This window comes from Aquarana catesbeiana, linkage group LG02, assembly GCF_042186555.1.
Source record: "Aquarana catesbeiana isolate 2022-GZ linkage group LG02, ASM4218655v1, whole genome shotgun sequence".
Lineage (NCBI taxonomy): Eukaryota > Metazoa > Chordata > Amphibia > Anura > Ranidae > Aquarana > Aquarana catesbeiana.
Window position 1 is genome coordinate 401,647,831 of NC_133325.1, and position 23,920 is coordinate 401,671,750.

At 43.5% G+C, this 23,920-nt stretch overlaps 1 protein-coding gene across 2 annotated transcripts in view; it reads left to right on the plus strand.

Moving 5' to 3' along the window:
• Positions 1 to 23,920, plus strand: part of LOC141128165 (bone morphogenetic protein 8B-like) — a 130,875-nt gene that overhangs the window by 75,149 nt on the left and 31,806 nt on the right. For both annotated transcript variants that reach the window (XM_073615276.1, XM_073615277.1), the window contains 3 exons: positions 3,270 to 3,418; positions 5,740 to 5,934; positions 20,589 to 20,668. In XM_073615276.1, the coding sequence (XP_073471377.1) occupies positions 3,270 to 3,418; positions 5,740 to 5,934; positions 20,589 to 20,668 (424 nt within the window). The remainder of the gene's footprint in view (positions 1 to 3,269; positions 3,419 to 5,739; positions 5,935 to 20,588; positions 20,669 to 23,920) is intronic.

The following is a 23,920-nucleotide window of genomic DNA, read 5'->3' on the forward strand; positions in this document are numbered from 1 at the left end:
GTGGACACAAATAGAACAGGCGCAAAGTGAGACCACACTGGGCAGAGCTTCATGGTGTTACACTGCATTACCGGCAGATGTCAAACGACATCCTTTGATCAGCAACACTGCCAAAATAAGTGCTCTCCTCATATCTCAGGTGTCTCTCTCTACCCAAAACTCCCCGCTACGCCCTATACTGGGCAACCCTTAATTTGCCCCTGGATTGAGTGATGGGGTCTTTTGGGGTTTGAGTGGATCGGGCCTACACCAGGCGTCGCATTTCAGCTCCGGAGGACAATGGAAGTCGATCACGGAGCTCTCTGACCCCATGGGGCCCTTCCGCTTGGACTTCCTGAGATCATTTCAATTAACCCACTTTCTCCATACGATGGAGCCCCCAGCCGACAACGACCAACCACTTACAATGTTAGAAGAACTCTGTACTGACACGGGGGTACTCCCACATACTCTCTCATTGACATACAAACTTCTAATCACGCCCCCCCACTGATTTTGTTCCTCCGGGACTCCTCAGGTGGGAAAGAGACCTGGACCGCCAGTTTGACACTTCCACAAGGAACCACATACTTAGATTTACACATAAATCCTCCATTGCGCTAAAACTCAAGGAACTAATTACAAAATTTTATCCCGTTGGTACAGAACCCCAGTAGTCCTACACAAGTTATTTCCGACAACATCTGACTTATGTTGGAGATGTCCATCAGACAAGGGGACCCTAATACACATCTTCTGGAATTGCTCCAAACTGACACACCTCTGGCAAACAATCCAGGGGATAGTTCAAAGATTTACTGAACATACAATACTAAATGACCCACCATTTTTCCTTTTGCACACGTCAAACATACCAGAACGAACATACAAAAAATCTGTGATCAGACATTTACTGGACACAGCCAGAGCCTGCATTCCACTAGACTGGAAATCCCTACACCTACCCTCGATTGAGCTGTGGCTCACGAAGGTGGAGAAAATAAAAAAATGGAGGATCTCATCCTTACGGCTCAAAATAGACAAGAGACATTCTCCAAAACTCCATAATACATACACTGACTGACTTACCAAGTAGTCTACTGGGAAATTGAACACAAGCTAGCTGGAAACTCATACCACACCATGTCCCAGGAGGCCACTTGACAGCACTAATATGCCTTGGAAGGTTACACGTTGATCTCACCTCAAAATGTTAGATACAGTAACATCAAGGTAAGCACTATTTAGCAGTGCTCTATGAGATACAACAGGAAACAAAAAACGCGTCATTAATACATGACACAATTGCTATATCTTGTGAGGTTAATATGTTTATTTGTAGTCATGTTACAAGATGAATACCTGTTGAAACATGTTATTTTCTGTGTTGCACTGTTCATCTGTGGTCCCTGTGGACCTTTTTCACTATATAAATAAACAATTAAAAAATAAATAAATAAATAAATAAAGCAGGGGCAGGGTTAGGTTATAAAAAAATATCCCAAGCTTTGAACATCTCACAGAGCACTGTTTGATCCATCATCTGAAAATGGAAAGAGTATGGCACAACTGCAAACCTACCAAGACATGGCTATCCACCTAAACTGACAGGCTGGGCAAGGAGAGCATTAATCAGAGAAGTAGCCAAGAAGCAGCCAAGAGGCCCATGCTAACTCAGAGATCCACAGCTCAGGTGGGAGAATCTGTCCACAGGACGACAATTAATCGTGCACAAATCTTGCCTTTAGTGGCAAGAAGTAAGCCATTGTTGAAAGAACGCCATAAGAAGTCCTACTTGCAGTTTGCGAGAAGCCATGTGGGGAACACAGCAAACATTTGGAAGAAAGTGCTCTGGTCAGATGAGACCAAAATTGAACTTTTTGGCCTAAAAGCAAAATGTGTGGTGGAAAACTAACACTGCACATCACCCTGCATACACCATCCCCACTGTGAAACATGGTGATAGCAGCATCATGTTGTGGGGATGCTTTTCTTCAGTAGGGACAGGGAAGCTGGTCAGAGTTGATGGGAAGATGGATGGGGCCAAATACAGGGCAATCTTGGAAGAAAACCTGTCAAAAGACTTGAGACTGGGGCGGAGGTTAAAATTCCAGCAAGACAACGACCCTAAACATTCAGCCAGAACTAAAATGGAATGGTTTAGATCAAAGCATTTTCATGTGTTAGAATGGTCCAGTCAAAGTCCATACCTAAATCCAATTGAGAATCTGTGGCAAGACTTGAAAATTGCTGTTCACAAACGCTCTCCATCCAATCTGACAGAGCTTGAGCTATTTTGCAAAGAAGAATGGGCAAAAATATCACTCTCTAGATGTGCAAAGCTGGTAGAGACATACCCAAAAAGACTTGCAGCTGTAATTGCAGCAAAAGGTGATTCTACATAGTATTGACTCAGAAGGACTGAATACAAATGCACGCCACACTTTTCACATATTTATTTGTAAAAAACTTTGAAAACCATTTATCATTTTCCTTCCACTTCACAATTATATACCTCTTTGTGTTGGTCTATCACATAAAATCCCAATAAAACACATTTACACTTTTGGTTGTAACATGACAAAATGTGGAAAATTTCAAGGGGTGTGAATACTTTTTCAAGTCACTGTATGACACCCATAGGCGTGCGCAGCCTATTGCATTAGGGTGTGCACTCCAAAGCTCCAACACATATGCGTTTGACATATTTACCGGCCTCTTACCCGCTCTCCATCTTGAAACAATGGGAGGAAGGGGGAGCAAGGGAGCACATGGGGGACCCGGGCAACAGAAGGAAGAGGAACAGGGAAAGGAGCGGTGGCATATATTAGTACCGATCCCCTATATTTTCCTACTGTGGCAGCTGAATGTTGACAAAAGGGAGAGGAGAAGCCTACTTTCAGCTGCTGCAGGAGAAAAATACAGATCGGTTCCACACAATTCCACCCCCACCACCTCTCCTGTCCAGGTTCTGAGGATCGGCAAGAAAGGATTGTGGTTCACCTGTCACCTGCCCACCATAGACAGGTTGCCAACCCCAGGATTAGGGTGTGCCCAGGCACACCTGGCACACCCCTTGCACACGCCTATGATGCCACCGAGTGGCCGTATATATACACGTGCCCAGAGTGAAGAGGTTAAAATCCTGACAGGTGTCCTAATCCTTCTTACTATATTCAAAACTACAAAATATCTTTTTGGCTATACATGAACTTTAGGATTGGCTTTGTTTGTTGCATTTAATGAAGAGTGATCCATAAAATCCATCATTTTGTCACTTTCTTCTCTAGGCAGCCTGAATTAACTTTACTGGACCATGAGAGCATACAGGCCGGGGATGAAGGCTGGTTGGTTTTCGATGTCACAGCTGCTAGTAATCACTGGTTGCTTAATGCCAAGTATAATGCAGGACTACGTCTTTATGTGGAGAATGATGATGGTGAGACACAACCACACCAATGGCTATTTGGCCTGTGATATGTAAGCTGTCATAGCACATGCTCATGTGGGCACCAATCATGTGGGCTCAATCTATTTTGTTTTGGACATTCTTGCATTTGCCATACTTTGAAAGATTTATCATTTTCTTAGTATATCTCAACCCAACACAAGAGTATTTTTTAATGTAGGCGTGCACAGCTGGAAGGCAATTGACTAACCATACAAATTTTTTACTTTAAAAAGATGTTGGCATTGACACTAAATATGTAAAAGCAATCTAGAGATTATTGCAGGTAATAATACATTATTACTGTAAAGCCTGTATCTCATCTACAATAAGAACTCTATTTTTTATGATATTTTCCCCTCCCCCCTAGTTTTCAAAAGGATTTCTTTTTTTTTTTTGCACCACACACCTTCTCCACACTATATTGCTGCCCTCTGCTGCTTACTTACCCACTTCTAGGTTGAATTTAGCCCCTTGAGCCTAAGCTGTGATGAACACATACCCTAGGGGTGCATTATTGCACCCATAAAGTGTCAATGGACTGAATGTTGCAGACAACAAGTGGAATAACTCATGATGTCAACAGAATGGCAAAAAGGCAGCTAAAATGAAGTAGGGACTTTTTTTAAAATAGATTCAGGGGGAGATTCAGGGAAGGGGTTGACAAGAGGTGACTAGGTGGCTGGAGATCTTCTTTAAAAGCAAAAACAAACAAAAAAATGTGCCCCACTTTTGTATGTCTATATCTGTCATAGAGAGTAACCAGCAGCAATACCCTTGTAGCGGTACCCCCATAGGGGCTGCTGAGCGTTGTAGTCCACCTGTCACCCCGCCCAACCAGACACACGATTTCCAGTCACTCTGAACAGTCCATGTACTTTGTTTTATATTTTTATTGAGGGGAATTAACTTGGATGGGGTAAGGGTATATGGGATGCCCACTTGATTGCAGAACATTTACATGGGACCAACTATATACACTCTCTGTATATACACTCCAGTCTTCACTCCAGCACAACACTTGCTTAAAGACTATTCCTCCTCAACACCTCCAGCACTTTACTTGCTTACACTTCCAGGACCAGCTAGCATTGATTTGTAGGCCAGAACTGACTCAACCAGGCTTAAAATGATTGCCCTGCGAGCAGCGCTGCACGCTGTGACTGGCCATGTACATCTTCTGGGACCTCTGACATGTCCCAGAAGATTGCAGGGAGGGAGGGGGAAAGGTGAACTTCCTTCTGGTGCCGCGGAGGAAGTGGGAGCTGGATGCCTCTAAAAAGAGAGTATCAGCTCCCCCTCCCAAAAAAAATTACATGCCAAATGTGGTTGTGAAGCCACAGCCGGGAGCCCACAGTAAGAATTCCGGTGCCGTGGAGAGGAGGGGGGGTCACCATCACTTAAAGCGGAAGTTCCATTTTTGGGTGGAAATTCACTTTAAGCGAGGTTTGAAGAAGTGGAAGTGGGCACCTGTGAAAAAAGGTACCCACTCCCTGAAGAAAAAAAAAACACACTGCTAATTTTTTAGATGCAGAGAAAGGGAGGAGGATAAACAGTATTTTAATTTTTCCATGTCTTCAAGTCCACTTGAAATATAATGTGTCAAATATACATGCGATTAGTGCAACTGTGGAATTGAATAAACACCTATCAAGTAATTGATATGTAAATCTTAAATAATAAAAAGTATACAAAACAGTCCATATATTGACATAAGCACTTAGAGAGACACAGCGATACAGTACAATTTCAAAGTGAGTCTGGAAAAAAAAAGTGAAAAGAGTATGTGCACAAAATATAAAGACTAAAGTGCAGAAGAAGAACAGAAGAGCGAGAGGGTGAACAAGGATAGCAATCATGTATGATGGTGGTGGGGGAGTGCTACTGCATGGAAAGAAAAGAAAAGCCTGTGTAGTGTGGTCAGCGGACACTTTTTTTTAATAGCAATAGGTAAGTGCCCACATGTCTCACTTCTTTTTCTTAACATGGGCTTCTCAGTGTGCTCCAACACATGTACCGTAGTGATCATAGAGAAACAGAACCAACAGATTAAACTAAACCATACGCAGAAAGGATATTACAATTTCAGAAAAACAGTGTAAACCCTTTCAATTGTCTGGTAAGGTGGCATGTCTGTGATCTCCATTTATGGAACCCCTACAGATCAGCTGTTGGCAAAGCTGTGAGGAGCAGTTCTGAACACTCCAGCCACTGGAGCTTTTTTTCAATGCTTAGTCATTTCTTTCACAATGCATCAATTGAAAGTAATTAGGATTATATTGGTAATAAAGATGTTTTTTTTAATGTAACAGGGCAGAGCATTGATCCAAGTCTGGCAGGCATCTTGGGAAGACGTGCACCACGTTCCAAACAACCATTTATGGTTACATTTTTCCAGGCAAATAGAAATCAGATCAGATCTACAAGGGCAGTTAAGCAGCTGAAGAAACGACCACCGAAGAAGCACAGTGACTTACCACATCCCAATAAACTTCCAGGTGTATTTGGTAAGAACGGGGGAAGGGAATGGTAGTGGTAGTATGTCAAGTGTCATATCACAGCCCCACCATAATTGGTATAAAAACATTGCACATTAGTCATAGGGACCATACCTGTGAAAATACACAATTAACGATGAGCAAATAGATTAAGCAAATTAGTAACTAAGTGGAATGTGACTTATTTTTAATTATACATATACTTGTACATTTGATCTGTTCATGGAGAATCATAAAATAAAGTGACACTAAATGATAACCTTATTATCCAAAAAACAAAAACAAAAAACTATTTAATAGCCCTGTAATCTTTTTTTTATGAAACAGTTTCCTTTCTGTGTTTTTCTGTTTCCTTGTAATGTCCTCCATGAGCTCTTGAACCTCTCCTTTTCTGTGTCACTTGGAATAAGTTTGTTTAGAATAAGCAGTACATGTTAACTGAAATCATGTGCACTGTTCTATGCACTCTACACATCTCATAGTGCATAGTCCCCAGCCAATCTCAGGAGCGACAAAGAGAGGGTGATTATGTTCCTACTTACAGTGGAACCATGAAGAACCCTCTAACACAGTGGTTCTCAACTCCTGTCCTCAGGACCCACTAACAGGCCAGACTTTAAGTATTACCTTGAGGAGATGCAGACTAGAATACTGCAATCACTGAGCAGCAAATGATATCACCTGTGATGTATTTCAGTTATCTTGCAAACCTGAGCCTGTTAGTGGGCACTGAGGACAGGAGTTGAGAACCACTGCTCTAACAGGTAGTTGAATCTCATTAGTTTATAAAAGGGATTTAGAGGGGGCTGAGAGCAATAGACTGTATTTTTGCGGTTAAGACATATTTGAATAGGTTTTTTAAACCAGAGTTTAGTATCACGTTAATTAAGCGACAGGAAAAAAACCCTGCCTGCACCTTGTGTATTTACTCTCATAGGATATGCATTGATAATGTAATTTCATGGCGTCATTTGTTGCACTGTACGCACAGCCTATAGTAGAGTACATTTTCACATTCCAGTGTCAGCAGTTTGTATTGAAACGTAAGGCATGCAATGTCTGTAGTATAAGACCTCACACTTCCTATAAAGAAACTACATATCCCTGGGTTTCTCAGTCTAGTGCTGATGCAGGTAAGAGCTGCATCATTATCAGATCTGACACAGACAGAGCATTCACAGACACACAAAGAGCTCACTTTCAGTTTGGAGAGGATGTGTTTCATCGCATTAGCACTCCTACATTTGTAAGCCAACACAGAGGGAATGGTGGAACATGCATTAGATGCTGTATGACCATAGACAGGAAGTTGTTTTGTCTCCGTGGTGCATATGGACAAGCTAGCTGAAGCAATACATGGACTTAGGGGAAACGATCAGCCATGATACCGCAGCCACAACATGTGAGCCCATCATTCCAGGGTAAGGCAAACAAACAGTACAGGGAATAAAACTACAACCAGTTGATCCAGGAAATATCCGATTGCCTCTTTGGGGGATCCGTAAAAAATATTTTTCCCCTCCTGGAGTAAAGTGGATCATGCTTTATTGTTTTGGTTTTTGTTGCCTTCCCCTGGATCAACTATGGGCATTGGAGGGCGTATATGGGGTTTTCTATTTTTTTTTTTTTTCCTCTGTTGGTTGAACTGGGTGGACTTGTGTCTTTTTTTTTTAACCAGATTAACTATAAAACTATGCAACTATATATAACAGCAATACCTAGTTAAAACAACAAAGACATTTGAAAGTGTACAATTCCCCTTTTACTTCTATTTCACCCCCACTGGCTGTTAGTCTATTTTTTGTTATACTTGCTTTCCCCAAAGTTTGGTCCAATGATAAACTCTCAGCAGAAGTCTCTTATGAAACTAGGTTGAATCGAACCATCATGACTTAACACTTTATTGCCTTGACTTCATTGACTTCAGGAAAATTAGGAACTGTGGGTGCCTTGTTTTTCTTTCTTTCTCTTGTTGTTTTGCTAAATGTGAAAATGTCAGTGTAATAAAAAGAGGCCCCACCCCTTCCGATATGACCACCCCCCATCCCCAGTTTGTTATAGCGGGTGTAGGAAATTCTTCCGTCATAACATAAATCACAGTCACAGCCTTGTGAAATTGGAAACCTGCCATACAGCATAACCAGGTCGGTGACCTCAGTTTTCTCCATCAGAGTTAAAAAATACCATTTAGTCATCAACCTATGACTGGGCAATGAAGAAAACGTAGCAGACTACCGAGCTGACCACCTCTCTCCCTTCTGTAATCATGTTCAAACTCTTCACAGGGAGCAGTATTCAAAGCAACATAACTCTCCTTTCTGGCTCAGGTTTCTAACCCTCCCTCCCCTCTTTCTGGGTAAGTGCTGCTGTAAAGGGGGCTACAGGACATTGATATCAGAATAGACTTGGGTATTTAATCTAATTCTATGTAAAAAAATATTTAACACACTTCAAAATGTATATTCATAATACTTTCTTTTATACTACAAAAACCCTTTTTATAACATACAATAAATGAGAGATTATCATTTTCGTTTCTCTGTCCTATAAGTGTGATGTTTATTTTTCAATGAGGCTTGATAAATTATGCCCTTGACTTAGAGTGAGGAACTGTGGGGCATGTTTTGATAACTAAAGCAATATAAATAACTGTACATCCAAGATCCAGGCAAAAAGTAACATAAATATACAAAAACTGCTTACAAGTATAAATCCGTTTACAAAAATCTTTACAATGCAATCTGGGTGTGTGTGACTTGATAAATAGTTTTTATTCCAGTGTTTATTTATTGTCGATCACTTCAGTATAAACTTCTTTTGTGTAGCTAAAGTATATTTACACTACATTTGTATGCTACTTTCAGTTCACTTCACTTTTTAATTTAGATACGCACACCTAATACATTTGAAAATGTTTTTCTTTAATGTAAAACAATGAAGATTTTGTAGAACAGAAGGTTCGGTATGCTTAGATTGAGGCAACAGTTGCTTGTCATTGACCTGGATGCAGCAGTAGGTTTACTGGGAGGGGGACATAGGCGCATCAAGTGCAAGTGGGGGATTGGGTTTCTGGAAGTGAGATGTCGCAAGTTAACATAGGGGTAGCTCCATAACAGGGAAACTATATCATGGGTGCAAGAAGGGGTGTGGTACTGAGAGGAGGAGTGGAGTATCAGGTGTTTGAGGTGGGCTCCTGAGAATGCAGGGGAAGCTGTATCACGGGCACATAGCAGTATGGGAGGGTAGCTGGTAGCAGAAGAGTTGGAAGGAGGGTGTTAAAAATGGGGAGTTGCAGGAGGTGTAACTGGAGCTGCAGAAGAGATGCAGCAGCATGGGGACTGATGATTGACGTGGGTGCTGAGGAGAGCTGGATGACAAGGGGTGTGGTGGTAATGCAGGGAGATGGAGCTGGGGTAGAGGAGTGCAGTGTCAGATGTCTGGGGGATGACTCCCTGACATCCCAGGAGAAGGATTCAGCTCTCCCCAATATTACCCCTGCACCCCTCATTTTGCGTTACCTGTCATCCAGGTCCCCATGTGGTACTCCACACTCCAACACCTGTAAGTCACTGCATCCTTCCACACCAATGAACCCCACTATCTGTTGAGAAAGGGGGAGGTCCCGTTTTAGATTGCACATGCTCCCCCTGACATTCTAAGTCCCTGTCACAACCTTCAACATTCCTATGTCATTTCCCCAGCACCCACATCTCCCAACCCCCTTTAGTGCAGTAGCCCCTAATACTTTCATGTCGCCAACCCCTATGTGGGCAGGATGCCCTAGTGGGAACACTAATAAACTGCACTCCCTAGTGTCTAAATTCTAGGCAGGAATTTGCGGTCATGTGAAATCAGCATTAAGGCACAACTCCAGACTTACTGTAGAAGCTGGCAACAACCCTCACAGTTAACCCTTTGTAATCCGTGCCTGACTTCATTACATTGTTTATGCTTAAACACTCCAGACACACTCTATGTTAGATGTGCAGTGTTTAGGGACTGGTACCGCAGAGCCTGTACAGGTCTCCACCAATCTAGCAATACCCTCACCTCTCTCCCAGTGACTAATTAATTGTTGCTTCTGGATACAGGAAACACTCTCTCCATTCCCCGTGCTTGCTTCCTCTTGTTTTTTCCTCTTCCTGGTGCACCATTACATCTTCAGGTTGGGTCCCTAGGCATTCCGTGGCACGAATCCAGTCCCAAAAACTGGGGAACTGGCCACTAGTGAAGGTGCCAAGCACATAACCCCCTTCACTACCAGAGTAACCGTCACCTATGCCATGTCACCTGTATCTTGGCTGATTGGCTGCTTTGCATGTGACACAGACACTGTAGTCATTGGCACTTTAGCTTCTTCCGGATATCGCTCTATACGTTAGACCCATGTACTGTATCTTCTCTAACTCTGTCTGCTTTGTCCTAAGCCCTGTTCTTTTGATACACTATGCATGCACCCTTTTATCAGAGTTTAAACCAGGCAAAGAAATTGAACAAGCAAAGATCCTTTACTGAGGTAGTCTGCAAATAACAGTTCCATACTCATCTACACATCGTTTCCTATACAAGCTTTCTAGTGCCCATGAAGTGTGCGTACCTTAGGTGGAAGACAAGTCCATAAAGCAATCCTTGTAAAGTAAAAGCCCACAAATGGCACTGCTAGACCCTTATGCCCCGTACACACGGTCGGATTTTCCAATGGAAAATGTCCGATCGGAGCGTGTTGTCGGAAATTCCGACCGTGTGTGGGCTCCATCGGACATTTTCCATCGGATTTTCCGACACACAAAGTTTGAGAGCAGGCTATAAAATTTTCCGACAACAAAATCCGATCGATTCAATTACGACCGTGTGTGGCCTTTTCCTGACGCACAAAGTGCCACGCATGCTCAGAAGAAATTCCGACACGGAACAGCTCGGTCTTGTAAACTTAGCGTTCGCAATGGATACAGCACTTTCGTCACCTTGCAATGTTAAAAATGGTTTAATACAGCGCACTCTCTTCTTCTTTATAATGTGAGAAGAATGAAGTAGTTTTGCTGCTCATATTCACACACACTTCTCACAAACTTCTTTCTTTATTATTTAGCGGGATTCCCTTAATATATTTTGATTTGTCACATCTGGCAAACATTTTTTTTTGTTTTTTTTTTGTTTTTAAGCCAGTTTTTTTTTTTGGATTTTATGTTTGTATTTTTTCAAAGGCTGATCTTTGTTTAATTTTATTTTTAGTTTTACTCCATAATATTTTTGTGTGTGTTTTGTGTGTCAAGTTACCACAACATAATTGATATCTTTTATTATTTGATCTCAAGGAGATTGCTTGGTGTTGGTGTCCCTTGTTAATTTCACATTGTATTTTTGGAATGTACCTGAATCCTCACAAACAAACTGTCCTTTTTGAAGTAAAACACACATAGGCAAGTATAATTCAAACCAAAATTCCTTTATTAAGGGCTCAGAACCAAACAAAGAGGGAGGCAACGCTGGAGAAACAGGAGAAATTAGCGAAGCCTTGGACCCCCAGGGCAGACATTAATTCTTGAACATCAAAATTGGCGGCCTGAGGAGTTCATATGTAAGGAAGTGCAGTCTGGTCCAGAAGTCCCAGAGATCCGGAAAGCAGCAGATGACATCTGTGTCCACAGGCTGTGGTACCACAAGAGACTGCATCTTTTGCCAGACCAGACTGGATCCAGGGTCCTCACTTTCTGATCTTCCTTCCACGCTTCCTTCCTGGCTGTGGCTCTGCTGTTGGAGATGTGGCAGGAGGAGGAGTAGGACCCGGAGGAGGAGGAGGACTAGTAGGACCTGGAGGAGAAGGAGGAGGAGGACCTGGAGGAGGAGGAGGAGGACCATGTGTGAGGTCACAAAGGTGGGTATCAGATGTTAGTTGGGCCCTCAACCCCTTATTGAGAGCCTCCAACATTAATGACTCACACATGAGTTGTTGCCCCTCCTCCATCCGCTGCATTTTACAGGCAATGATGGCAGCAAAGTCCTCCTTCACAGTGTGTGGTGCTCCCAGGGCCTCTGTAGCCTTCCAAAAGAGGCCTATGGCAGCCTCCTCTAGGGTACTCCTCCTCCTGCCACTTTCTCTTTGCGGGTGTAGGGGAGGGACCGGCATATCAGCCAGTCTGCTCGGCCCGGCCACCTCCTGGCTGAGACTTCCCTGTGTATGAAAAAGGGACATGGTTTAATGTTTTGCATCATCAATCACAATCATAAATTAGTACTCCAAACTAACATCTAGTTAACATCATTGATTGGACAACCTGAACTATTTAGAGGAATGCTATACCTGGCTCAATCTGGGCTCCTCCACATGTTGCTGCCTGGAAGGCCCAGGTTGGGCGTCAGAAGCCTCAGCTGGAGGGGAAGGAAGCGTGGAAGGAAGACTGGAGAGTGATGACCCGTCTGATCTGCCAGAAAATGCAGCCTGTCATAGTACCACATCCTGGGGACATAGATGTCATCTGCTGCTCCGGATCTCTGCGAATCCTGGACTTTCTTGCACTCCCTTACATATGTGCTCCTCGGCCACCAATTAGGATCTTCAAATATGTGATGTCTGCCATGGGGATCACCTGCTTCACAATTTCCAACAATTGATCCAGCGCTGCCTTCCTCTTTGTTTGGTTCCTATAATGTGGGTGGTTGATCTCCCACAGACAAGGCAGCTCCCTGAACATGTCAATGAATATTGCCATGAAGTCTGTATCATTCAAGATATCCATTTTCACTGCAAGACACAACACAAGACAAACCCTAATGTCAGCCAAAACTCTCTTAATCGTGTTACAATATAGGCCTCAATCTAGAAGCAGTATAGGCCCAAGTTTGTCTCTTACCTTCGTTATTACGATCGGAGCCACCAATGCTCCTTCCTCCGCTCACAGATCGTACGTAATACGCACGCGTTTTACGCTTTATACACACTGCGCATGCGTGTAACTCCGCCCGCCCCTGACGTTCTTTCTAGTCTATTCCCCGCTCCTTTTCATTCGCCGCAGTGGGTGAAGAGCACATGGCGGAGTCAGAGCAGGTGTGTGCTAATTATAGCAATGAGGAGGAGGAAAGCCCAGATCCGGAAACGTCCTAATCCAGAAGGAGAAGATTTAAGGCCACAAATATGTCCTTTGGGGAGATGTTGGAGATGGTCGACATCCTGAAGAAGGCCGACTATGACGGAAAGTATGGGCCTTACCCCAACCCCAATATCAGAAAGGTCAACATCATTGCGAAAGTGGTCAAGAGTCTGCAATTTCGGGGTACGTCGATCGAAAGATCAGCTCAGGAAGCGGTGGTCGTACCTGAAATTAAGAGAGCCCGAGCAGTACCGAAAGATCCGGAGAGTGCTGCAAAAAAGTAAGTAGTTGTGCTGGGTTCCTATTCTTTTTGTCTTTATTACGTTCGTGCTGCTCCATATGCTTTTCTTAAGTGTTGTACAGTTTAAAATGGCAACTTTAATTTTCATGGGCCCATTATTCGTTCGTATCAAACATTTTTCTTTCGGCCTCTAAAACACCATTGTTTAGGCCATATGCATTTTCCAACATTTTTTAGGGCCTACTTGTATGAAAAATATTTGGTTGTGTATATGGGTTTGTTACTAGAATGAAATGCAAACTAGATTCTGTGTAAAGAAAGGACACTCAGCAGCTGTTTTCACATCTGGACGCTGGAGCACTAGTGTGGGACACAGGAACACCCTTTTTATTAGGGGGCCCACACAGGTGCTCCAGTGTATACTATAGGGGTGTCTCCATCTGTGAAGCTTGTACAAGACAGGTAAAGTATTGAAGCTTGACAAAAGACAATAAAAATGCTACATCTTGGAACTCTGCCCAAATAGACAATTGTACCCCACTTCCAAGCAATGTTTCATCTTTATATTTCGGCCATCAAATATCTGTGTGCTAATTATACCATTTTTGTTTTACATAGGGGAGAAAAGACTCGAAGGACACCCCTCATCCGAGGAGACCAGGAGACCCCCCACCTCTGGAAGAAGGGGAAATACGAAATACCCCCAACCCAAGCTGAGCAGGAGGAGGAAGAAGATGTGGTGGAAATTGGCACCACAACAGGTGAGTGTCTACGACCACAGACTCAGGTAAGAGATGGATGCCGGCAGATTTTTGATACCTGTTTTTGTTTGGTTTCTCTCTTTTTAGGTGATCGTGATGTTGTGAATCGAGATCCTTTCACATCAGAAAGTGCCCAGATCCTGATCGGGGAGATCATGGGGTGTAATTTAGAATTGGAAAACCTCAAGAAAAAAATCAATGATGTTATTCAAAAAAATAACATCATTGATGTTTTGGAGCGAATTTAAAACCCCACAAAATCACCTTGTTTTTTTGTATGCTACAATCTTAAAAATTTTTTAGCGATGTTTCGAAAAGCCAAATTTGGAGGATGCACACAGTGTGCCAACATGTGCTATCTGCCATCACGGGAGATCAATGGATGCGTTTTGGGGGTGCAACCCCTTCCTCAATAATAAAGTAGCTGTGAGGAAGGGGTTGCTCCCCAAAACATGTCCCTTGATCCCCCGTGATGGCAGATAGCACATGTTGACATTCGTAAATTGGTGTGCATCTTCCAAATTTGGCTTTTAAAGGGGTGACTTCACCCCATCTGAACGCAATATCAAACACAGTTCCTAAATACTATGTCTGATATTGCCTTCAAGTTTTACCATATGTGAACTTTGTAAGTTCAAGATTTTTGTCTTTCTTGTTGGTTTTACACATGCCTGTTTTATCTTAAATGGACATTTTCTATTTTTGATAATGCTACCCCAAAAATTGTTATACAACAAACATGTTGGTTTGTTTTAAAAACCTTTTCTAAATGCACATGTGATTGTGCAGGTATTAAAAAGTTTGTTAATCAAGAATGTGTGGATTATTGTCTCAACGCTACAACACTTTTGTGGTGATGTAATTGCTGTTTTCTGTGAAAATGGGGGTTATTTCCTAAGGGCAAATCCTCTTTGCACTACAAGTGCAGTTTCAGTGCAGTTTCAAGTGCACTTGTAGTGCAAAGTGTCTACGCCTTTAGTAAATAACACCCAACAGTGCTTTGTATAAAAGGTTACACAATCACGCCATTTTCAGGACTCCCCACATTGCTGTCAGGGTCAGCTAAAACAAACACAAGCAGTAAATGTCACCAAAGATTAGCTTTTTTTTTTTTTTTATATTTGATAAAGGCTTCACAAATTGTCTGGCATATTGATGGCCCCCCTACCCGCAAAGAACTCAAGGTATCTTAACCGGACATCACGGGAACTCAGGGAGGGCAAGCCAGGACGGCCACTTTCAAGCGCTGTCAGGGTTGTATCATGTAGAATTCCGGCCTCAGGCCCAACTGAGCCAGCATAGTTGGCAGAATGTTGGCGTAAAAAGTTATGTAGAACACAGCACGCCAGGATTATATGATTAAGTTTATAGTCCGCCATATGGATGGGTGTCAGAAATAGGCGGAACCGGCTTGCCATGATTCCAAATGTGTTCTCCACCACTCTTCTGGCTCTGGCCAGCCGGTAATTAAAAACCCTCTGTTCCATTGGGAATGGCACATAAGATGGTCCCCCAGCGCAAATGCTTTATCCGCAACGAAGACGAATGGGAGTCCTTCCACATTTGTCCTCTGGAGGTGGCAAGTCCAAGCTGCCATTCTGGAGACGCCTGTAGAACTCCGTCTGGGCGATGACTCCACCATCGGACATCCGGCCATTCTTCCCCACGTCCACATACAAGAAGTCGTAATTAGCTGACACCACCGCCAACATCACAATACTATTGAACCCCTTATAGTTGAAATAGTACGACCCCGAGTTGGGTGGTGGGACGATGTGAACATGTTTCCCATCAATTGGGACCGCTGGGCAAAGGGGGAGGCCACAATCTGCCATTCCTGTGGCGTGGAAGGAAACTGTTGAGGAAAACAAAAAAAAAAAATAGTATTTTTGCACATAAACATGGCAAGCAGATTAGACACAAACATTCTTGGCCAACCTCCAGATAGCATTTATTAAGGGGAATTTAACAACACCAAAGTATAAGGTACACCTATCATATTCCCCCCCCCCTCTCATGGGCCATTTCTAACATTATAGGGGGGGGGGAATCTTGGACAGGTAACCCTCTCCACTTCATTGAGAGATGAATGCCTAAATACAGGGTATTACTTGGAACAGCCCCTCCTTAGTTACACTATTGGCAGCCCACTGGACAGGTAAGAAGTGTCATAATACAAAGATATAAATACACACTGTACACATTTGAGGACATTTGGACATTCTGCTATTACCTGTCAAGATAATAATAGGATACAAAAACTTGAAACAGTACCATTTGAAAGTATACAGGCAGGTCCTTGCACTACATGCTTTGGGTAATTCATCCATAAATCTGACCACTAAAGAGATGGGTATAGTGTGTATGGGTTTGGCAAAGTCAGCAGATAGATGATTGAGGATAGATAGAGAATTGGGATCAGCTGACTTAGCAGTTTGGGGGTGGGAGGGTTAATAAAAATGATTTGGGGACACCACAAAAAAATGCCTCTGGCACTCTGCCTGAATTTAAAGCACAAATCACATTTAAAAACATTTTAGGGGGTGTTTGGGGTAAAGCACTACTATGGAGCTGATAAAATACATTGTTAAGTGACTACATGAGGTGAATATAGGGCAGGAGAGCATGCTGGGGAGGTTATTGAAGGCAAATATGTATGAAGGACTAAAAAAATAATTACAGACAAATCCAGCATGCATGAGAACAAAGGGGACATTCACAGCATATTACAATCATGGTAATTAGGGAATGAGGAAAGAAATACAATATATTATCAAACATTAAATACAATAAAATGTGATATTAAAGGATAAAAATCTTACCTTCATATACTCCTTCTGCAGGACCTGGATGATGGCTGAACAGGTCTCTGGGATAATGATTCCCAGAGCCTGTGGGGAGATGCCTGTCGAGAACTTGAGGTCCTGCAGGCTTCTCCCTGTCGCCAAGTACCGCAGGGTGGCGACGAGCCTCTGCTCCAGAGTGATGGCTTGCCTCATGCAGGTATCCTGCCTGCTGATATAGGGGGTCAGCAAAGCCAGCAGATGGTGAAATACGGGGTCCGTCATCCTGAGAAAGTTCCTGAAATCATCAGGATTATTCTCACGGAGCAAAGGCATATGAGAGAACTGGTCACGCTGAAGCAACCAATTCTTGGTCCATGAACTCCTCCCCACCCTGTTCATGGACTGGACTTGTGTCAAGGTCAGGACCCCAACACCAAGCCCCCGCACAGCACGAACTCTACGAGGAGTACCTATACGCAACATGGCTAGAAAACGGTCGGCTGCTCACAACGGAGTAACAGAACGCACTGAAGAACAGCAAGGCCTGTGAAGAGCGACCTGAAAAACAGTAACGAACGAACAAGAACACGATGACTATAAGTCACGCAGGACTTGCTTGCACGCACTGAAGAGCAGATACAAACCCACAAGCACAAACTGAACCGCAGAAAACGATCTGAAAGCCACGAGTCTGAAAAAGCGCAAATTGTCTCTCACCAAACTTTTACTAACACGAGATTAGCAAAAGGAGCCCAAAGGGTGCCGCGCTTGGTTCTGAAATGGCCTTTTCTAGTCTCGTCGTACGTGGTTGACGTCACCGCGTTGTTGGCGATCGGAAATTCCGACAACTTTGTGCGACCGTGTGTACGCAAAACAAGTTTGAGCCAACATCCGTCGGAAAAAATCCTAGGATTTTGTTGTCGGAATGTCCGAACAAAGTCGGACCGTGTGTACGGGGTATTAGAGTCCATGATTAATCCATCAAGGCAGTAAGTCCAAAACTGACATTTGTAAGTCCATGAAGGTCCCCATGCTCCAGACCTGACTCAAAACCAAGACTGGGCTCCCATCACACCCCCCCCCCCCCCAATGGGGTTATAATGGGGTTATCCACTCCAACAGAGTAACAGCTACATATTGGTAGTATTTCCCCAGGAACATACCAGGGACTCTCATGGCACTTAGTGAGCCCTTTTTATATGGTATGACTTGCAGGGGGTGGTAACTTTGCTAAACATGGTGGGAAAAACATTAACCCATCCTTCTCAGTTACTCCCAGCTCACCCTAAGGGCACAGTGCAATATTAAGACATTGTAACACTTTTCACCTGACTGGTCCAATTAATTTGAGGGCACGGACAGGAAAAACCTATTTAACTCTTCAGAATCCTCTTGTAGGCACCTGCCTACTCTTACTTTCCCCAACGCAAAACCCATGCCTGCTTATCACAGCACCCAGGGAAATCCCATTCAAATCCAGCATGGTAGACCTGGGATTCAAACTCACCACCTCACACTTATTCAATGCTATGGACAGAGCTCTCTGTAAGGCCTCCCAAAAAGTAGGGCCATATCAGATAAAGCGACCTTAGGCCCTTAACCCAATCAAATCCAGCATAGTAGACCTGGGATTCAAACTCACAACCTCACATTTATTCAAAGCTATGGACAGAGCTTTCTGTGAGACCTGCCAAAAAGTAGGCCCATATCAGATAAAGTGACCAGGCCCTTCACCAGTGGAGCCAAGACTGTGCCTGTTGAGCTATAACCAGAACAGCTTGCAACACTGCCCAAAAAGAGGCTCTTATTAGATATAGAAGCAGCGTCTGAACCAGCTGTAGGCTTAGTACCGGGTTTCTATGTCTAACAAAGCCCTAGTTTTACGGAGTCATCACAATCAGTTCTGGCTGTGACTCCATGGGTAAATGCACAAATTGTGCTAATGTAAGGTTGTGGGTGTAGCCAAGTCCCGGGCCTCTCCAGGCCTAATGGTGACCTCCAGAGTTAGGGACAGCTGACATCCTTCTGTGTAGAGTGGGGCATGGTGGGTGCAATGTAAGGTAGATTAATGGGCGCCAGACACTTCTTAGATGCAAAGAGATTTATTTTCTCTTGAACAGAACTGTGGGAGAGAGGGTTGGGGCCAGGACATCCTTTAGTAGTTGCAACGTTAAGTAGCAGACTCCAGAATTTCTATAGGTAGACAGCCATACAGGGAAAGGCACCAAGTCGGACACCATGTCTGCATGTGTAGAAATGCTGTCTCCTATGGCAACAATCTTGAACAGTTTCTAACAAAAGTTGTAATGAACTCTTTCACTTTCTCCACAATCTCCTTTTTAGATCTTCACTCAACTGAGCTCCCAGTCTATCATTTAGACCCGCTGATCCACTGCCACTGGATCTCCTGAGCTCTTCCAATCTTCACGCTGAGTATCTTCCTCAAGCGTCACCCCCACATCCCTGCTGGGTCCCTAGCTTGGCCCTAACAGACACTCCTCAAGCTTCACCCTACTGGCCTGCTCAGCACACAATAATGCTCTGCAAGCGTGGCTTGACATCTGCTGAAGTTTCCCAATTCTTCACCGTCCCCGGTTGGTGAGAATACTGCTCAGGTACTTGCTTCAGCTACTCACAGTGGTCCCTGGTAACAAGGTGGATGGCCCCCTTGTGGCAACAGCTTCCCCTCTACCTCCGACCACGACAGGTTCTCTGACCGGCAGAACCGTCACTTCTGATTGGAGTGCAAGCCGCAGTCCCAACCCTATGCTGCTCTCTTGCTTTTGGATAGGCCCTCAGATAGCCTAGCAGCCAGATGCCCCCCGGATAGGCCTCAGGTCTTTGGCTTAGCAGCCCAGGGCAACACAACACACTTCCACCAGACAGCCATCCAGGTGGCACAGAACCCTGATCACCTGTCTCTACCCAAATAACTAGGTTCTCCCATCAGGCCAAGGGACCCAAGAAAATCCCTGCCCATTGGCTGAGACACCCCATTCATTCCTAACCTGTCCTTGCAATGCCCTTGTCTTATCTAATGTCACCAGATACCCGGCCACCTAGCGACAGAAGAGAGAAGTGCAGCCATTCCAGTATTAGGGTGAAATCAATTGACCTCCTAGCAATTGGCCATGGCAACTATCACTTGGCAGATGATATAGTTAGATTGAAACAACAGTTGCTTCTGATTGCCCTTGATGCAGAAGCAGGTTTACTGGGAGGGGGACATTGAGGCATGTTGAGCCCAAGTGGGGGGATTGGGGGTTCTGGAAGTAAGATGTCACAAGTTAAAATGTGTGTGGCTCCATAACAGAGGAAGCTGTATCATGGATGTAAAGAGGGGGGTGGTACTGAGGGGAGGAGTAAAGTATCAGGAGGGCCCTTGAGGATGCAGTAGAACCTGCATCATGGGCATGTAATGGAAAAGTTGTAAGGGGGGTGTTGCCAAAGGTGTAAATAGAGCTGCAGGACAGATTCAGCAGCATGGGGATTGATGACTGCTATGGGTATGTGGGTGCTGAGGAGACCTGAATGACAAGGAATGTGGTGGTAATGCAGAGAGGTGAAGCTGGTCTAGAGGAGTATAATGGCAAATGTTTGGTGGGTGACTCCCTGACATCCAGAGAAAAGGATTCAGTGGCAAGGGTGCTGAATACCAGGGAAGTAATGAGAGATGGGGGAATGTGCTAGTTCCGTGTGATTATTGAATATAGACACTGCAGATAATTATTTAAAATGACCATACCCACTGGAAATATACCTTATGTTGTACAATATGTCATTTCAGACCATGTACATGTTCCTGATGGCAGACAAGTATGCAAACGACATGAGCTATATGTCAGTTTTCGGGATTTAGGCTGGCTGGTAAGTTTCCCTCTTATGAAAACTTCTCTGGCCCACTCTATGCATTTAAATGGATGGTTTACTCTAATACAATGGGGCAAAAAAGTATTTAGTCAGCCACCAATTGTGCAAGTTCTCCCACTTAAAAAGATGAGAGAGGCCTGTAATTGTCATAATAGGTATACCTCAACTATGAGAGACAAAATGTGGAAACAAATGCAGACAATCACATTGTCTGATTTTTGAAAGAATCTATTTGCAAATTATGGTGGAAAATAAGTATTTGGTCACCTACAAACAATCAAGATTTCTGGCTCTCACAGACCTGTATCTTCTTCTTTAAGAGACTCATCTGTCCTCCACGCATTACCTGTATTAATGGCACCTGTTTGAACTTGTTATCAGCATAAAAGACACCTGTCCACAACCTCAAACAGTCACACTCTAAACTCCACTATGGTGAAGACCAAAGAGCTGTCGAAGGACACCAGAAACAAAATTGTAGACCTGCACCAGGCTGGGAAGACTGAATCTGCAATAGGCAAGCAGCTTGGTGTGAAGAAATCAACTGTGGGAGCAATAATTAGAAAATGGAAGACATACAAGACCACTGATAATCTCCCTCGATCTGGGGCTCCACGCAAGATCTCACCCCGTGGGGTCAAAATGATCTCAAGAACAGTTGGCAAAAATCCCAGAACCACACGGGGGGGACCTAGTGAATGACCTGCAGAGAGCTGGGACCAACGTAACAAAGGCTACCATCAGTAACACACTACGCCGCCAGGGACTCAGATCCTGCAGTGCCAGACGTGTCCCCCTGCTTAAGCCAGTTCATGTCCGGGCCCATCTGAGGTTTACTAGAGAGCATTTGGATGATCCAGAAGAGGATTGGGAGAATGTCATATGATGAGATGAAACCAAAGTAGAACTGTTTGGTAGAAACACAACTCATCGTGTTTGGAGGAGAGAGAATGCTGAGTTGCAACCAAAGAACACCATATCTACTGTGAAGCATGGGGGTGGCAACATCATGCTTTGGGGCTGTTTCTCTGCAAAGGGAACAGGACGACTGATCCGTGTACATGAAAGAATGAATGGAGCCATGTATCATTAGATTTTGAGTGCAAACCTCCTCCCATCAGCAAGGGCATTGAAGATGAAACGTGGCTGGGTCTTTCAGCATGACAATGATCCCAAACACACCGCCCAGGCAATGAAGGAGTGGCTTCGTAAGAAGCATTTCAAGATCCTGGAGTGGCCTAGCCAGTCTCCAGATCTCAACCCCATAGAAAACCTTTGGAGGGAGTTGGAAGTCTGTGTTGCCCAGCGACAGCCCCAAAACATCACTGCTTTAGAGGAGATCTGCATGGAGGAATGGGCCAACATACCAGCAACAGTGTGTGACAACCTTGTGAAGACTTACAGAGAACGTTTGACCTCTGTCATTGCCAACAAAGGATATATAACAAAGTATTGAGATGAACTTTTGGTATTGACCAAATACTTATTTTCCACCATAATTTGCAAATAAATACTTTCAAAAATCAGACAATGAGATTGTCTGGATTTGTTTCACATTTTGTCTCTCATAGTTGAGGTATACCTATAATGACAATTACAGGCCTCTCTCATCTTTTTAAGTGGGAGAACTTGACCAATTGGTGGCTGACTAAATACTTTTTGCCCAGCTGTATGTGTATGACTCCTGCTTCAGATGCTTAGATGCTTTTCCCCCATTCCTTCGCCTCTGTCTCCACCCTTTCACTGCTGACATGAATTTAAAATCCAGTTGCAAGGTATTCTAATAAACTGGAACAATTCTACTTAACTAAAACTGCACATTTCTTTTTGCAAAATGAGCATATATAGTAACGAAAAGTTGTTTCCAGTGCTGAAACAGATTGCATCTTTAGCAAAAAGGGTGCAGTGTATGGGCCCCCCGAAGCTAGATGATACAAAGGCCAAACAGATTTTTATCATTTGGACAGATTTAAAATTTAAAAAAGTTACATACCATCTACTCCACAGCCACAATTAAGAGGTGATAACCCGCAAATCTGGATACTGTATACTTTCAAAAACTTAGAAAACAAATTGTTATAGCAGTCTCTGGATAAGACTTGCATTTAGCCTGTATTTAGATGTAGCTATCATTTTTTACCCATATAAAGTGCATCTTGCATGTAGCAAACAACCACTTCAAAAGGTAGCAACAATGTGCAGGTCTAAATAAAATGATTCTTGTGTGTTCTTAGTGATAGTTAATTATCCTAATATGGTAAAATCACATGCCTCATAAATCAACAATTAGTGCAAAAGAAAAAACATTTAAAGTGCATTCCATGCAAAAATGGCATAAGAGTCAAAATCATGCATAAAATCAATTCAATATAAAACTAAATGTCTCCACAGTTTAAATAAAGTCTCTGCTAATGTGAAATAAAATAAAGTCTTTTGCAAAAACTAGCTGTGTGTTCATCCAGTGAAAAAATCTTCCAGTGTAATCTTCTATATATTGGTGCAATAAAACAAAATTGCGATTCCCACCACTGTTTCTCCTATGCTCTCACCTCACAAGGTGGACCCCCTGTAAGCTAGGTCAAACAGCGCTTTCCCCTTAGGCAGGGGGTGCCTTAAATCATGCTGCGGTTGGATGCACCTTATGACTTTCTCTTTTTATCACTCTGAGGTGGTCACACATGGGAGGTGTGTGACCCTTTAAAAAATTGTATGTCTGTCTAAAGCCACGTACACACGAGCGGAATGTCCGATAGTAAAAGTCAGACGGAAGCTTTTCATCGTGTATTCCGATCGTGTGTGTGCGCCTCATCTAACTTTTTTTTTTTGAAAATTCTGACGGACCTAGAAATAGAACATGTTCTAAATATTTCCGATGGAACCAATTCCTAGCGGAAAAAACGATCGTCTGTATGCTGTTCCGACAGACCAAAAACGACGCTTGCTCTGAAGTAAGTATGAGACGGAAGCTATTGGCTACTGGCTATTGAACTTCCTTTTTCTAGTCCCCTCGTACGTGCTGTACATCACCGCATTCTGGATGGTCCGACTTTGGTCGGACTTTGGTTTGACCGTCTGTAGGCAAGACCACTTGAATGGAATTCCATCGGAGAAACCTTCAGAGTTTATTCTGACGGCAAAACTGGTCGTGTGTACGCGGCATTAGAAGAATTCTTGAGATTCATTGGATTGACATCATCAGCAAAAGTGACCTGGAGCCTGTTGTCCTTGATTTTGTATTTTTGTATATTT